Source organism: Mesoplodon mirus (assembly GCF_964341445.2).
Source record: "Mesoplodon mirus genome assembly, chromosome: 18".
Classification (NCBI taxonomy): Eukaryota; Metazoa; Chordata; class Mammalia; order Artiodactyla; family Ziphiidae; genus Mesoplodon; species Mesoplodon mirus.
This window is the reverse complement of record NC_138994.1, coordinates 2,012,510-2,029,499: the sequence shown is the minus strand read 5'-3', so window position 1 is coordinate 2,029,499 and position 16,990 is coordinate 2,012,510. Positions and strand designations below refer to the sequence as shown.

Here is a 16,990-nt window from a genome sequence, read left to right as displayed (position 1 = left end):
CAGAGAACTCCCAAAGGAAATGCTCAGGTCACCAAAATTTTAGGGGAATTGTAGTAGCAGAAAAAAAAAAGTAATGCTGGCAAACAGAGGCCTGAAATTTTCTTAAACCAATGTTACAGGAAGACTCGGTCCCAAACCTCATAAAAAGGATACCAGCAATAATAGGAAGCAGATGGCTCCCTAGAGGAGACCCTACCCACTGGTCCTCTGTGAAGCAGTCCTGAAGGATGCTGGTTATATCAATATAAAGGAAGTCCTCCAAGCAGGTAGATCATAGGGACCAAGGAAGTCACTCCACTGCTCAAGAAGTGAGTTATACCATGATGCCCATGAGATTTGCTGTTGCATCATTTACCTATACAGACTTGTCCAGCAAGATACAGCACAGCCCCTGGACCAGTGGCCAAGTATGGTGCTTTCATAGAGGCTTCCCACTAAACCCTTTTCTTAAGAATAACAAATGTGACTGTCCTTTTTTTTTTCCTTTCCCACTATTGCATATGAGTAGTCGTTACTGGTAGGTACTACTAATCAGAATTAAAATTGGGATTTTGTATGGTCAGTAATATGTAGGGAAATGTACCTTATAATTGATGCTAATGTGAGCATAGATGTTTAGGAATACTTTGTGTTAGAAAAAAATCAGTAAATTTAGATGAACGCGTCTTGGTCAGCAAAATGCTGGGAGATGCAAAACTGATTTAAAAAATAAATTGTACCATTTGACTTTTTTTTTCAATCATAAGAGAGAGGGAGGCATTGAGCTAGAAAGTGGAAGAATTTTGTGCAAAGATAATGACTGAGATCCTTAAACTGAAGGTCTAAGTTATGGACAAAATGGAATGCAATCAGTCTAGTGCTCAAAAAGGTCTTGGCACTGCACCTGCATAAATGAACCAAGTGTCCATGAATCTGTCCTGATCCTTGCACCATCTGAGACCTCTGCTGCATGGAAGGAAGCCCAAGTGTGCACAAGGTGGGGCTCTATCTATTGTTTAGTCCGTAAATAACAGGACGATGTGGAGCCACACCAAGGTAAGATCGAACCTGAACTAGAAGATTAGATAGACCTCAGTGGGAGGTAACACACTTGGAGAATAGCTGCCTCTTTATGGTGCCTCTGGCTACTAGCTAGACACAGATGATTTTAGCTTTGGGAAGAAGGTGAGTAGTGGTTATTCTTGAAGTGGTTGGGTCATGCTTAGAGGGCTCATCTTAGGCTGTACTGGGAGAAGGGTGGGGGGGGATGGGGCTTAGAATGTAGTGGAGACTTTTCAAGGTATCTGCCTGGCTCATGGGGGTCTTCACTTCCTCTTCTCTAGTTACTGGCCTTCAATTCTTGATATGGACCCCAACGGTCACATTTGAAAGGTTTCTTTATGTCTAAATGCATGTTTTGTAATGTTTTGATTTCTCATTTAATTACACTGTGGTCAGAGAATGTGGTCTGTGTGACATTGATTCTTTGGTATTTATTGAAGCTTGTTTTGTTATTTAGTAAGTGGTCAATAAGTGTTCCATGTGTGCTTGAAAAGAATGTGTACTCTTTAATTGCTGAGTGCAGAGTTCTATATACGTTCACTTAACGAAGGGAGTTAATTGTGTCATTCAAATCTTCTATATCCTGGTTCATTATTGGTCTGTAGGTCTGTCAGTTACTGACAGAGATGCATTATCTCCCAACATGATGCTGAATTTCTGAATTTCCCCTTATAATTATGTCAATGTTCACTTTATATGCATGTTATTAGATGCATACACTTTATTTAATTTATTTATTTATTTTGTTTATTTTGTTTTGGCTGTGTCTTCGTTGCTGCACATGGTCTTTCTCTGGTTGCGGCACGTGGGAGCTACTCTTTGTTGTTGAGAAGTATTGCGCCAGCTTCTCACTGCGGTGGCTTCTCTTGTTAAGGAGCACAGGCTCTAGGCATGCGGGCTTCAGTAGTTGTGGCACGTGGGCTCAGTAGTTGTGGCACACAGGCTTAGGTGCTCCGCGGCATGTGGGATCTTCCTGGAGGACCAGGGCTTGAACCCGTGTCCCCTGCATTGGCAGGCGGACTCTTAACCACTGCACCACCAGGGAAGCCCTAGATGCATACACTTTAGAATTATTATGTTCTCTTCATGAACTGAACCCTTTTTGTGTGTGTGTGATACGCGGGCCTCTCACTGTTGTGGCCTCTCCCGTTGCGGACGGAGCACAGGCTCTGGATGCGCAGGCTCAGCGGCCATGGCTCACGGGCCCAGCCACTCCGTGGCACGGGGGATCTTCCCGGACCGGGGTACGAACCCGTGTCCCCTGCATCGGCAGGCGGACTCTCGACCACTGCGTCACCAGGGAAGCCCTGAACCCTTTATTAATGTACATATGATCCTCTTTTCTGCAGTAGTGCTTTTTGCTTTAAAGGATATTGTGCTTGACATCAATATATAGTTATCTAAGGCCAGCTCCTTTTGGCTACTTAAGAGCATTGTTTCAGAAGTCCTCACTTTTCTCTCTTTTATCATCAGTTTTTTCCATCTTTGTTGGTTTGTTCCAATCAGCATAAAATTATATTACTATTTTTTCTATTTAAAAAAAAATTCACAGGACTTCCCTGGCGGTCCAGTGGTTAAGACTCCACACTTCCAGTGCAAGGGACGTGGGTTCGATCCCTGATCAGGGAACTAAGCTCCCACGTGCTGTGTGGCCAGAAAAAAAAAGAGTAAGATTAAAAAAAAAAAATTCACTTGATCCCACTTCCTCCTCTAGCTACAGCCTGATTTCTCTGTTTTCCTTTACAGCAAAATTCCTCAAAAGAATGATATTTAGTCCTCTCCTCCCATTCTCTTATTTTTTCTCATTTTCAGTTTTTTCTATTATGTTTTAAAATAACCTATCATTTTAGAAGAAATACACAAACATTGTAGAAAATTAGAAAATGTAGATATGCAAAAATAATAAAATGAAAACATTATATCAACCACTGCACCACCAGGGAAACCCTCTTCTATGGTTTTTGAAGGATATTTTTGCTATATATAGAATTCCTGGCTAACAGGGTTTGTTTGTTTGTTTGTTTTGGCCATGCCACGCAGCTTGTGGGATCTTAGTTCCCCGACCAGGGACTGAATCTACACCTTGGCAGTGAAAGCACAGAATCCTAACCACTGGATCTCTCTTTCAGCACTTTGAATATGTCATCCCACTACCTTCTGGTCTCCATACTTTATGGTAAGAAATCAGCTGTTGATCTTATTGAGGATTCCCTTGTCCATGATCAGTCATTTTTCTCTTGCTGCTTTGAAGTTTCTCTCTTTGTCTTTGTCTTTTGACAGTTTGGCTCTGATGTGTCTAGGTGTGATAAATTCTAACTACATACTGATGACTTCCAAATACATATTTCAAGCCCATACTTCTCCTGGACCCCAGACTCATATATTCAAATGCCTACTTTTTGTCCTCACTTGAATGTATAATAGTCACCTCAAACTTAATATGGTAAAATTGAAATCCTAATCCCACTTTCCCAAAAAAATCCTGCTCTAAACATAGTCAAACCTTATCTCAGTTAATGCCAACTCCATTATTCCAGCTCTTCAAGGTACAAACCATGGAGTCATTCTTAATTGCTCTCATTCTCTCATTCTCATCATCCATTAATAGCAATTGTTGTCTCTACTTTTAAAATAAAACCAGAATCCTATCATTTCTTACCACTTCCACTGCTACCATCTTGGTCCAAGCCACATCATCTCTCATCTAGATTATTACAATAACCTCCAACTGGGGTCCCTGCCTATCCCGGTCAGTACTATTTTCTCAGAATTACCCTTTTAAAACAGAAGTCAGACTATGTCACTCCTGTACTCAAAACCCTCTAATGAGTCACCATTTCATTCAGAGTAAAAGTCAAAATTCTTATAAAGCTAACATTTACAAGCCCTCCTCTCCCACCACCAGTATCTCTCTGATTACATCTCCAGTGATACTCCTTCTTGCTCCCTCCTCTCTATTCAAACTTGTCTATTCCTAGAATGTGTTAATCATTCTTCTTCCGCAGCACTTGCTGTTCTTTATGCCTGGAACATGTTCCCCCCAGATATCCTCATACCTTATTGCCCCTCTTTCAATACTTTTTCAAATATTACCTTCTCAGTGAAACTTTCTATTGTAGACAAATTGTTTTTCTTTGTGGTAACTTTTAATATCTTCTCTTTGTAGAGTGGTCTGTAGTTTGACTAAAACGGAAAATGGGATTTTTCTTTTTTTATAGCTATCCTACTTGGGATTTGTTGAGACTTCTAAACTATAGGATTCATGTTTTTTATCAGTCTGTAAACGTCTCAACCATTATATTTCAATATTTATTATTTCCCATTCTCTCTGTTCTCTCCTTCTAATATTCTAATTAGGTGGATGTTAGCTCTCATTTTACCCTCCATGGCCCTTAACCTCCTTTTCATATTTTTGATCTTTTATTTCTTTGTGCTTCAATATGAATAAATTTTCTCAAACCTGTTTTCCAGTTTGCTAACTTTTCCTTCAGCTCTCATTAATCTTTTGTTTAACGTATCCATTAAGTTTTTTCTTAACTTCAAGTACTATATTTTTCTTTTTTTTTTTTTTTTTTTTTTTTTTTGGTACGCGGGCCTCTCACTGTCGTGGCCTCTCCCGTTGCGGAGCACAGGCTCCGGACGCTCAGGTTCGGCGGCCATGGCTCACGGGCCCAGCCGCTCCGCAGCATGTGGGATCTTCCTGGACAGGGGCACAAACCCATGTCCCCTGCATCGGCAGGCAGACTCTCAACCACTGCGCCACCAGGGAAGCCCTATTTTTCATTTTTTGTTTCATTTATTTCTTTTTCTTTGTTCATTTCTTTTTTATTATTTATTTATTCATTTATTATTTACTTATTTTTTCTTTTTACTGAAGTATAGTTGATTTACAGTGTTGTGTTAGTTTCAGGTGTACAGCACAGTGATTCAGTCATATGTATATATATATTCTTTTCCCTTTTAGGTTATTATAAAATATTGAGTATAGTTCCCTATGCTATACAGTAGTAGGTCTTTGTTGGTTACCTATTTTATATATATTGTAGTGTGTATATGTTTTTGATCACTTAACAGCACTTAATATGTTTTTGATCACTCCTAATTTATCCCTCTCACCTCCCATTTATTTCTTTTTCAAATCTGCAAGTTCTTCTTTATACCATCTTGATTTTTTCTTATGTTCCTAATCATTGTAAGCATACTTCATTTTAAATAATAACAAATGCATCTGTGACACTATTTGCCAAGCACCGTTCTAGGTGCTTTATAAATATTAATTCATTTAATCCTCATAACAACCCTGTATAAGGAAATGGAGGCACAGAGAACTTAGTCACCTTGCCCGAGATCACCTGGATAGTAAGTAGAATGCCTTGACTAGAATGCCTGGCAGTCTGGGTTTATTCTTAATCACTACACTTTACTGCCTCTTTTATAGTTGAGTTGCAATCTGAATATTGTGTTATCTGAAATCCTTGCTGTTTGTTATGTTTGCTGGTCCTCGCTCATTGTGGATTGTTTCTTTATGGAGATTACGTTTCAGTTATGGTGAGAATTCTGCATGGGTCCAGAGGAGTTTTACATTGTTTCATTCCAGGGACATCCCCTGTCTAGAACGGCTTTCAATATCAGTTCCTTAGCCTGGACATTCCTGGACCCAGGGTATAGATTTGAATCCAAAACCCAAGATATAGTCCTGTCACTATAAATTCTCAGGAAAGTTTTTGTTTGTTTGTTTTTCTTTTCCCACTGAGAGCCAGGAATAGGCACACAAGCTTCACTGTTACCTCCCTGTGGATAATAGTCCACATTTGAAGTCCACCCTTCAAAGGGTGTAGCCTTTTGAGGATCTTAGGTTTATCTGGAAATTTCAATTTTAATTCCTTATTTTATACAGACCCCAAATCCTTCTGTCCCCATGGGCGATTAAAAGTCAAGCCACTTAATTGGTGCCACTGATACCCCTTTCCCTATCCCACTATATTCCCAGTCATGGCAGCTTCAGTTTAATATTACATGTTTACTGCTCTAATGTTATGTTCTCTCTTTCTTTTGGGTCCTTAGGGACTCTTGTTACTTTCTTGTGAGCTCAGCTATGCATTTAAAAGCTAGGATTTATCACCATGAATAATCTATGCCCAAAGCTCCCCCCACCCAAAAAAAAAAACCTTCCTTTAAATTTGTTACTATTGTTGTTACAGAATATATCATCACCACCTGGGTCATTTGGCAGAGGAGGTATTTTTTTCAGACTGTGGGAAATTGGTAATTTGGGTATAATATAGAATGTATTTTCTTTTAGCTGTCAGAAACAAGGCTATGCATTTTAAAATATGTGTGCTATATTTATATAGCATTTTTAGGTGTTGTGGCAGGATGTGGCAGGAGGATTTTCAGAATACTTAGTCTGGCCATATTGCCGGAAGTGGCGTATAGCCGTCATATTTCTGCTGTCCCATGGCCATGACTGATCAGTCTAAAATTGGCCACACCAACTCTCCTGGGTTTCTACATCTCATTCAGTCTGCCTGGAATATCTTCATCCATTCTCACTCTCTCCCTTGATATATCTAGCTAACATATGTTTATCCTCAAAGCTCAGCCCAGAATTTTTTTCCAAAAAGTTCTTCCTTGGTTCTCTCCACCTCCCTTCTCTGTACTTTGCAGGAAGTTTTCTTGTAGTGTTCATTAAGATACTAGTGCTTAGTATTTATTTGCCTATTTATTTTCTTGTTAACTGAGTTTCCTTAGTGTGGAAACTGGTTCTATTCATCTGTGTACCCCCAGCGCCAAGTGCACTGCTTGGAGCTGTTAGGTGATCAAAAATGTTTGTTGAACTGAATTCCTAAAGGAAGAGTGAAAAGGAGGAGGAAAAGCGAGACGATCTGAGATACGACTCTGGGTGGAAGAGGTAGATTTGAGGAGTCAGAAATGCCTTTGGAAAGAGGGACCTGCTGGTATTAGTATCCACAAGTTTGCCCTTTGCCACCTTCATCAAAAGCTTTTTTGCCATACAAATGAACTTATTTACAAAGCATGAAGAGACCCACAGATAGAAAACAAACTTATGGTTGCCAAAGGGTAAAGTAGGGAGGAGGGATAAACTAGGAGTTTGGGATTAACATATACAAACCAAAATAGATAACCAACAAAGACCTACTATATAGCACAGGGAACTATACCCAATATTTTGTAATAATCTATAGGAGAAAAGAATCTGAAAAAGAATATATACATATATATATATATATATATATATGACCAAATCACTGTGCTGTACACCTGAAACTAACACAACATTATAAGTCAACTATACCTCAATAAGAAAATATATCTCTAATAAATCATTTTGTAACCATAAGAAAAAAGCTTTTTTGCCTACTCAGGAATCCTCTCAGAGTTCCCACAGAAGTTTTTGGGCCTCCTCCAAGCCAGCTAGTACAACCCCCAAGATGTCGGTCTGGGTTTGAGGTTTCCTAACCTCCTTCCACCTCCCACAGCCTCTCCTGGTTTACCAGTACTTTTTACTTCAGTACTTAAAGGAGCACCTCTACATGTACTATCTCATTTACTCATAACAATTCTGTTGAGAAAGGAGTATCTCCTTTTTATAGGTGATGACGGAGCACTAGAGAGGTTAAGAGCCTTGCCCCAAACCACACAGCAGTAAGTGGCATTGCCAGGATGTGAATCCTGCTTATTTAACTCCAAAATTCATGTCCTAAACATGGCACTGAAACACCTGAGTTCTAGCAGGTCACAGGATAACCTTGACAATGTTGAAGCTAAGCTAGGAGAAGAGCTATGTGACAAATCTGGATGTGAAAAAGAAAATTAAAACACGTAAACAAAGTGAGGGATGTCCACACGGAAACAACGTGTCCTAGAGGAGTAACAGACAGGGACTACTCACCAAACACCAACCTATGCCTGGCATGTATTTTATCTCATATTTCTATAAGGTAAGTAGTATTAACCCTGTTTTACAGGTTCCCCAGTTTTAGGGAGACTCAAGAGCTGATGGTTAAGCACTTTGGACCCAGACCGACCTGGGTCCACATACTGACTTTACCTCTTACCAAAGATGCCAAACTGGAAAAAAGATGCTCTGTAACATGGGGGTAATCTGTAAAATGGGGATAATAATATCCACTTAAAAGGCTGTTGTCAAGCTTAAATCATATAACAGGTGAATGCACCTAATCCAATGTTTGCCGTATGGTGAGGCCTCAGTAAATGGTAGCTTATTACACTAAAGCCAAAAGAGATGTGGTAATCTGCTCAGAGACAGACATATCTAGTTATATGATAGAGCCATGATAGGAACTCAAGTCTGTGTGATTTCAAAACTCCACATTCTTTCCATTGTACCATTCCAGCAGGATACCTTAAATCTCAATCTTAAAATATTTTTTCTAAGAGTCCAAAGTTCAGACTTTCCAGATTAGCCTAATTGTTACTATATTGCTATTATAAATATTATACAGGGACTTCCCTGGGGGCACAGTGGTTAAGAATCTGCCTGCCAGGGGACTTCCCTGGTGGCGCAGTGGTTAAGAAACTGCCTGCTAATGCAGGGGACACGGGTTCGAGCTTTGGTCCAGGAAGATCCTACATGCCACAGAGCAACTAAGCCCATGCACCACAACTACTGAGCCTGCGCTCTAGAGCCTGCGAGCCACAACTACTGAGCCTGCATGCCACGACTACTGAATCCCGCACGCCTAGCCCATGCTCTGCAACAAGAGAAGCCACCACAATGAGAAGCCTGCGCACTGCAACAAAGAGTAGCCCCTGCTCACCGCAACTAGAGAAAGCCCACCCGTGCAGCAACGAACACCCAACACAACCAAAAAAAAAAAAAAAACTAATACATACTCATAAAAATATAAATCCTTATTATACCATACTGAATTTACTATTAATATTGTTTTATTTTCTTTTTAATCTTTTTTCCATTTTTTTCACAATACTATACAGCTCTGCATTTAAATCTTCAAAATTTGTCTTACATCATGAAAATTTTCTCAATATAAAACATAAAACCAGGGCTTCCCTGGTGGCGCAGTGGTTGAGAGTCCGCCTGCCAATGCAGGGGACACGGGTTCCTGCCCCAGTCCGGGAAGATCCCACATGCCGCGGAGCGGCTGGGCCCGTGAGCCATGGCCGCCAAGCCTGCGCATCCGGAGCCTGTGCTCCGCAGCGGGAGAGGCCACAACAGTGAGAGGCCCGCGTACCGCAAAAAAAAAAAAAAAAAACAAAACCAGAAACATGGTTTTACTGGCCTTGCCTCAGTTTCTCATGCTACCTCCTGTTCCTGGCAGCTGCCCACAGGGAGGGTTCACAGGAAGGGACCAAAGTAGGGCTAAGCACGAGCCACCTTAATGCAACCTTGGATCTGAGAGCCCAGAGGATGGCTGGCGTGAGGGGGGTAGTAAGGGTGGGATCAGGGATTGAGACTTGGTCTTGTTGAACCCACCATGCTCACCTCGAAGAAGCACTGAGCAAGAACCCAGGCTACATTAAAACTGCACAAGATCTGGGCAGCACAGAACATCTCCAAGACAATTGCCACATCACAGAATCGTATCTATCTCACTGATGACAGCCTTGTGCTGAACCTACAGCATGAAGTGTAGGTCACTTCCCTACACCCAGGGAAGTGACAACCTCATCAAGGGTAAGAAATAAGCCTGGTGACCCAGAACTCGGCTCCCAGAGAAGAAGTGGATCTGTTTCTCCCCTGGTTTTTGAGGAGCGAGTTCGGGGTCCAGCACACGCCCACCCTGCCCCCAGCAACATGTGATGGTCTCCTCAGCATCTGTCCTCCCAACACTTCTTGGAATAATGAGAACTGACCCATCTTCAGGGGAATGACTTTCCTCCCTATGTTGGCCGGGGGTGTTGGGACTCTGTGATTTCTCAGTGATTTCCTAGTGTTGGTTGTTCCTCTCTTTAGGTTGGGAAGCCACAACCACCCCCCCAGGAATTCTTAATAAATTTTTATTACTTAAGCTGAAAAAAAAAGAAAGAAAGAAAGAAAGAAAGGGGAGGAAGGAAATTTACAATACCTGCTTATTTCATCAAGTGAAAACATCACAATTTATTTAACCATTTACTTGTTTCCAATTTCAACAAATTCTGCAATGTACATCCTTTGAAGAGAATCTTTGCATTTCTGGTTTTTTTCTTCAAGACCGATTTCTATGAGTGACATTCTGGGTCAAAGAGGATAGAGAGTTTAAAGGCTCTCAATTCCTCGAGAATTTCTGAGTCAGAGAGGATGGACCATTCAAAACCTTTCAACAAACGTTACCAAATCACTTTCAAGAAATGTTCTAATTCATACTTCTCACCGGCAGTACCTAAGTGCCTGGCTCACATTAGTAAAAAGAACTCTGCTTTTTGATTTAGTGAGAAAAGTTGAGTTTAAACTTCTATTTCTTTGTATAATTTAGTTTAAGATTCTTCCCTTCAATTTATATTTCTTCTGCCTGTTTCCCATCCTTTGCTTGTTTCTCTATCAGGGTGTTACGTGTTTTGTCCTTGGAATGTTGTTTTTAACAATACAAAAATACTTTAAAAAAACAAGCAAACAAACTACTGGTTGCTAGCTCATGGCTGCTCAACACTGGCAGAGGCCCACAAAGTTGCGCTCGCCCACTAGCGAGCTTACATGGAGGCAGGTGGCCTTTACGCTTCTTGGCGGAAGCAAGCCTCCCACAAAACACTAGGGCGGGAGTTGCTGCAAAGGCATTGGCTCTCCCAGCCTGGGGAGAAACGTCTCGCGGGATCTCAGCCTCCCTTAGGGCCTCTGACCCGACTACAAGTCCCAACATGCAACGCGCCTCAGGGCCCGAGCGCTCGAATGAAGGCTAAGGTCCAAGGTCATGTGTCTGTCTGCGTAAGGCGACCGGTCATCTCTCCCACGCCTTTTTCTGCTGCTTTCCACCTTGGCCGCCATTTTGTGCGGGAGGTTATAGAACCTCTGAGTCAAGCCGACTCTGTGATCGAGCCCTTCAGGGATCGGCCAATCGGAAGCCAGATCTCGGAGGAAAACCCCGCCTTTGCCCGCACGGAGGCGGGAACTGCCACGAAGCTCCTGTGGAGAGAGAGGAAGAAGCTGCGGAAGACCAATAAGAAAGGAGGACTCGAGGATGTTAACCAATGAGGGCGCGGGGGGATTGCGGCCAATGAGAGTTGGGGGACCCCCGGACACGTGGGCCGGGGAGCTGAGCGCTGAGTCCTAGAGCTAAATCCCGGAGGTGAGTCAGTCACCTTGAGCCGGGCGAGCGCTGTGTTCCGAGCAGGGGCAGCAGGGCAGTGGGAGTGCAGGTGACCTGGGGCCGAAAGCCAGCAATCGGCAGGGATGTGGCTGGGTTGTGTGGTGGGGCATTTGCCCCTAGGGCCGGGAAAGGCAATGGCCGTCTGTAACCTTAACAATTAATGTTAGTTACCAACGGTAATGAGCAATCTACTGTCCCGGCTGAGGCGGGCCGTGGACTGCTGTGTGAAATGGGCAGGACCCTAAACGGCACCTGCCTAGTTTCTGCCTCCCCAGTCTTCCCGGCAGATCATCCTCTTTGGGTATCATTTCCCTGCTGGGGCTCGGGCCTCCTTCCTTTACTTCCGATCTCCGTGACCTTCCTTTGCAGACCTGCCGCGCTGAAAGTGGTGGAGAGGGAATTTGCGCTGTCCCTCTGACCTCTAATGGTCTCCTCAGCTGGGGCATGGTTCGAGGAAGAGCGTGGTCCAGGGAGGACGGGCGGGGTGAAGGGGACGCGACCGAGGGTCGCGACTGTAAGCAAACAACCAGGCTGTCAGTGGATTTTTTTTTTTCCTCTGCAGACCGAAAAAATGCAGACCACCGGGGCACTACTCATTCCTCCTGCTCTGGTAAGCTGCGGCTCCCGGGTGCTCTAGCGCCAGGTGTGGGAACCATCAGTGTTTAATGAATGAACTGAGAGGAGCTTGGCATTCTGATGATGTTGCCCCTTTAGCGAAGCAGTAGGATGGATGCAGTTGACCCCTGTAAACCAAGCGATCTTGGCTTTGGAATGTGGTCAGAGTCTGGATCTGACCTTTACCCCCAGTCTGACTTGGCCATAGTTAGCCCATTGAAACAGTGATTTTCAACATTGGTGTACATTGGAATCATCTGGGGAGCTTTTAAAAATCCTGATGCCCAGGCTGCACCCTATGGGAGTGGAATCCATGCATTTGTATTTTGTTTTAGAACTCCCCAGGTGACTCAGATGTTCGACCAAGTTTCACAACTGCTACGTTATATTTCTTGAGATAGTTCAAGAGAGCCTTGTTACAGGAGTCTCTGATGAGGTGACTGTTTCAGGAGCCTCACCAGGCTTACTGGCTGCGTAACAGTGACTACAGTTTTAGCAAAATAAGATTTTCCCCTTCTGATTCCTTTGGTGGTCTGGGTACAAAGCCTTCCTGTACTTGGTTTGATGTTAGTGTGTGGGGTTTTTTTGTTTTTTTTTTCCCCATTCTGGGATATTGATTAAGGGCTGTGCTCATAGCAGTGAACTTTGTTACCCAGTTTTAAATGGAAGGGTTGCCACTGCTGACCACACCAGGGTCTCAGGACAGCTGTCTCTGGTGTGGGCATACGTGGTAGCAACAGTAATACATTAATTGACCTTGAAATACCTTGGACTTGTTTTATTTATAATATTTGTAGTGATTTTTGACTGAAGCTCAGCAGCTAGGGGGATTTTTTGTTTTGTTTTGATTTCTTGCCTGATTTGGAGAAATGTGTCTTTCTGATTTTATAGATCCGCTCTTGTACCAGGGGTCTGAGCAGGCCTGTGTCTGCCTGCTTCCTGAGTAGGCCAGAGATCCCATCTGAACAGGTAAAGGAGATTGGGCCCTCTTAAGAATTTCCCCAGACCACGTTCCTTTAAGTTTGTTCACTTGCCTTTAGGCCATAGTGGGAGGAGAGTCAGAGAATCTGTGGTGCTTTAATAGTTCTAAGTACCTCAAGGTGAGCGTTGTAGGTGACAAACTTGCAAAAGTGAAATTGGGTTTGCATGAAGCCCACGAAACTTCCCTAGTCCTGTCTGGAAACGGACCCTAAGACTAATTCCAAGCACGCTCTGCAGTCTGAGCGTTCTGTACTTGCTAAGGGCGAGCTTGCCAACAATTTCCGAGCTCAGGTGGGTGGGGTGAGGGGTGGAGTCAGCCACCTGTCCTTGAGCCTCACTATCTCCCTTCTTCCTCCCTTTCCTTCTCTACTCCCCTCTCTCTCCCCGCTCCTTCTAGCCTTCCTACAGCAGTGTCCCGCTCCAGGGGGCCAGGCGGGAGTTCCGGACCGGTGTTGTCTCCCGGGACATTGACACGGCGGCCAAGTTTATCGGTGCTGGGGCTGCCACGGTTGGTGTGGCTGGTTCAGGGGCCGGCATTGGAACAGTGTTTGGCAGTTTGATTATTGGCTATGCCAGGTAAGTTGTGGGGTGGCCTAGAGCATCTTCTACTACAAATTCCACCTTATTTGGAGGAAACCTCAGGAAGAGATCCTTCTAGCTTTGTGTTGATTTCATCTACCTCCTGTTTTCTCAGAATTTAAATATAAGTTTCCAGTCTGGCTCACTTCAACTTACCGTGTTGGTACTCTGCTTGCCTGTCCAATCCCCAGGATATATGCAAGCGAGGCCCTCTCCCAGTTTCAGCACTCTCCATTCACCTAACCTACTTGAGTCCTCCACCACCACCCATGACCCACACCCTCACCCCTTCCTTTCCCTGTCTCTGTCCCCGGCAGGAACCCGTCTCTGAAGCAGCAGCTCTTCTCCTACGCCATTCTGGGCTTTGCCCTGTCTGAGGCTATGGGGCTCTTCTGTTTGATGGTCGCCTTCCTCATCCTCTTTGCCATGTGAGGCTCCATGGAGGTCACCTGTCCACCCCTGCTGCTTCGACTCCAGGCCGTGCCCGGTGCTAGAGTGTGCTAAGCTTTACCATTAAACACAATGTTTCTCTAAACTCATATGCCTGCGCCTCTGTCCTTTGCCCTTGGGGAGGGCCTTCATAGAAAGGTGGGACGAGGAAGTGGGATGGGGTCAGCCACTGGTGATCAGGAACTCCTCAGGGCTGAGAACGGGCACTGCCATGACTGTGGTAACATCTCCCACAGGAGGGAACACGGATTTGACTAATGATAATTGGTGCTTTTTTCCCTTCAAATTTACTGTGATAATATGTAACATTTTTGAGGGGCTTAATTTGCACCAAGCTCTTTACCAAGTGTTTTGCATTTTTTATCTCAGCAACACTATGAATTGTAAGTGCAGTTATTATACCTGTTCTGCAAGTGAGGGAACTGAGGCTTAGGGAAGCAAAATAACTTGTCCATCATCACAGGGCTGGAAAGTGGCAGCATTGGAGATTCCCCCACACACACACCTCGGGCCAGCCTAAACCTTCACCTGCTGTGCTGTGCCATCTGTTTTCATTTTGGCCACACAATTAAGGTGGCGCAGATAGGGAAACTTCGTCCCAAAGAAGTTGCATAGCATGTTAGAGTTGGAGGTGGGCCTCCACCTCCCTGCACTTAGCTACACCTGTAAGTTTCATTTCCTTTCTTAGAGTGCCTAAATGTTCTTGAATAAAGCAGATGAGGGACATGGTCTGTGTTCTTGGAGAATTTACAATCTTAGCTTTGCTAGCGATGAAAAGGGTGTCTGGGGGGGTGCGGGGTAGTGAACCAACTACTGAATTGCTTAGAGAGCTCCTCACGGTATCATCCTGTGCTCTCAGTCTGTGCCCAGCGGGTGCCCCCCACTTGGCCTGACGTGGGACTGATAACCCAGGTAAGAGAAAGCTAAGCTGATACATCCACAGAATGAACTCGGGGGTGCTAGTAGGCATGGTCTGTCTCAAATATGGGACCCATTTTTTGAAAACCCGATACTTCAACTTTTTGCAAAGCTCTGAGCTTGTGAAACCAAAACAAAATTTCTAATAATTTTTGACACCTTCCAACAGAAGGGCAGCTAGTAGGGTTAAAACCCCAAAAGATGTGAGTCAATAAGGATGGATTCAATTTAGTGCAACTTAAAGACAGTTACGGGACTTCCCTGGTGGCGTAGTGGTTAAGAATCCGCCTGCCAATGCAGGGGACACCGGTGCAAGCCCTGGTCCGGGAAGATTCCACATGCCACGGAGCCGCTAAGCCCGTGTGCCACAACTACTGAGCCTGCGCTCTAGAGGCCGAGGCCGCGAGCAGCAACTACTGAGCCCGCGTGCTGCAACGACTGAAGCCCGCACGCCTAGAGCCCATATTCCGCAACAAGAGAAGCCACCACAATGGGGAGCCCGCACACTACAACAGAGTAGCCCCCACTCGCCGCAACTAGAGAAAGCCCGCAGGCAGCAATGAAGATCCACCGCAGCCAAAAATAAATAAATAAAGATAGTTATGCAGGTATTTAGGAGTTAAGCATCCTCCTAGGAGTCTTGGGGAATGCTGAAAAATCAAGAGTGGAAACAATACTGAACAATGCCATACGTTATTGAATACGTGGGTAGAGAAGCTATGTGCTATAGAAGAGGAAAAGCAAGGAGGCTAGTGTTGGTTGTAATAACATGAGCTAACATTTGAGCACTTGTGTGTCAGGCATGGTGGTAAGCATTTTCAATGAATAACTTCAACCTCCCTATGAAATAAGTCATTCTATAAGTAAGGAAAATGAGGGAGATTCAGGGAGGTGAGGAATCCTGTGAAGGTCATACGGCTGGTTAGTAAAGCTGGGATTCAAACTCCAGAACCTGTGTTCTAATCACTGTGCTGACTCATCCAAGATTCAGTGACATGCTCAAGGTCATACAGCAGGGCAACGATTTCAATCCGAGACCACCTAACATTCAACAATCATGGTGGTCTTCTTCCACAGGATCGCTCACCCTTGGCACATTCCCGGCCAGATAAATCATTGTCTGATAATGTTTAGCAACTTCCTAGTCTCTATCCACTAGATGCCAGTGGCAACCTCCCCTCCCCCAGTTGTGACAACCAATTGCCAAATGTAAGATATTGACAAATGTCTCCTAGTTCTGGGGCAAAATCACTCCCAGTTGAGGACTGTTGGTCTACTGTAACCTGCTACTTGTCCTCTTAGTCTGTTCACCTTAAGTAACTCTCAAGATTGTCCACAGCAACCCAGTGATAGAACCTGAAGCAGAGCCCAGGAATCTTGGGGCCAAAGAGAAGGAATCAGACTGAGGTTGAAGTGGCAGCTGAGGTATCACCGAGGGAGCAATGGATTAACTGGTAATGCTGTTATGCAAATGGAATGTAGTGACCTTTTGGGATGTCAGGCTGGCATCCTTGCCAGGTCACTACCCTTTGGTGGTAATCAAGGAGCAGCCCCCAGGGAAGATGGTTACCTTTTCCTTCCTGTGAAGCTCCAGGAACCTATTTTTTTCCCAAGGGGCTGGTAAGAATTTCCCTTCATCATGGGTTCCAAACAGCTTTGGAATTGCTGGGCTTTCAAATCCAAATCAGCAGGGTTGGGAATGTGGTTGGTGGGCCCATGGAACTCTAGAGTCAAGAGAGAATGTGCGGGACTTCCCTGGTGGTCCAGTGGCTAAGACTCCGCACTCCCAATGCAGGGGGCCCAGGTTCGATCCCTGGTCAGGGAACTAGGTCCCGCATGCTGCAACTAAAAGATCCCAAGTGCCACAACTAGGAGCAGCCAAATAAATAAAGAAATATCAGGAAAAAAAAAAGAGAGAGAATGTGCTCCCACCCCCAAGCAGGCAGTTAGTCCATTACCATTGAGATTCTTTTTTTTTTTTTTTTTTAGATGTTGGGGGTAGGAGTTTATTAATTTTATTTTTATTTATTTTTGCTGTGTTGGGTCTTCGTTTCTGTGGGAGGGCTATCTCTAGTTGTGGCAAGTGGGGGCCACTCTTCATCGCGGTACGCGGGCCTCTC

General features: G+C 44.2%; 1 protein-coding gene across 2 annotated transcripts; it reads left to right on the top strand.

The window, feature by feature from the left end:
• Nucleotides 1-11,172: 11,172 nt before the first annotated feature.
• ATP5MC1 (ATP synthase membrane subunit c locus 1) lies at nucleotides 11,173-14,037 on the top strand. Of its 2 annotated transcripts, none has more exons than XM_082604275.1 (5): nucleotides 11,173-11,306; nucleotides 11,890-11,937; nucleotides 12,834-12,911; nucleotides 13,321-13,499; nucleotides 13,820-14,037. In XM_082604275.1, exons 2-5 carry the CDS (start codon nucleotides 11,899-11,901, stop codon nucleotides 13,932-13,934), a joined length of 411 nt encoding a protein of 136 aa, XP_082460401.1. In that variant the 5' UTR covers nucleotides 11,173-11,306; nucleotides 11,890-11,898; the 3' UTR covers nucleotides 13,935-14,037. The 2 variants fall into 2 exon arrangements, with proteins under 2 accessions (XP_082460401.1, XP_082460400.1); XM_082604274.1 differs by having other exon boundaries at nucleotides 11,252-11,376.
• The last annotated feature ends 2,953 nt before the right edge of the window (nucleotides 14,038-16,990 follow it).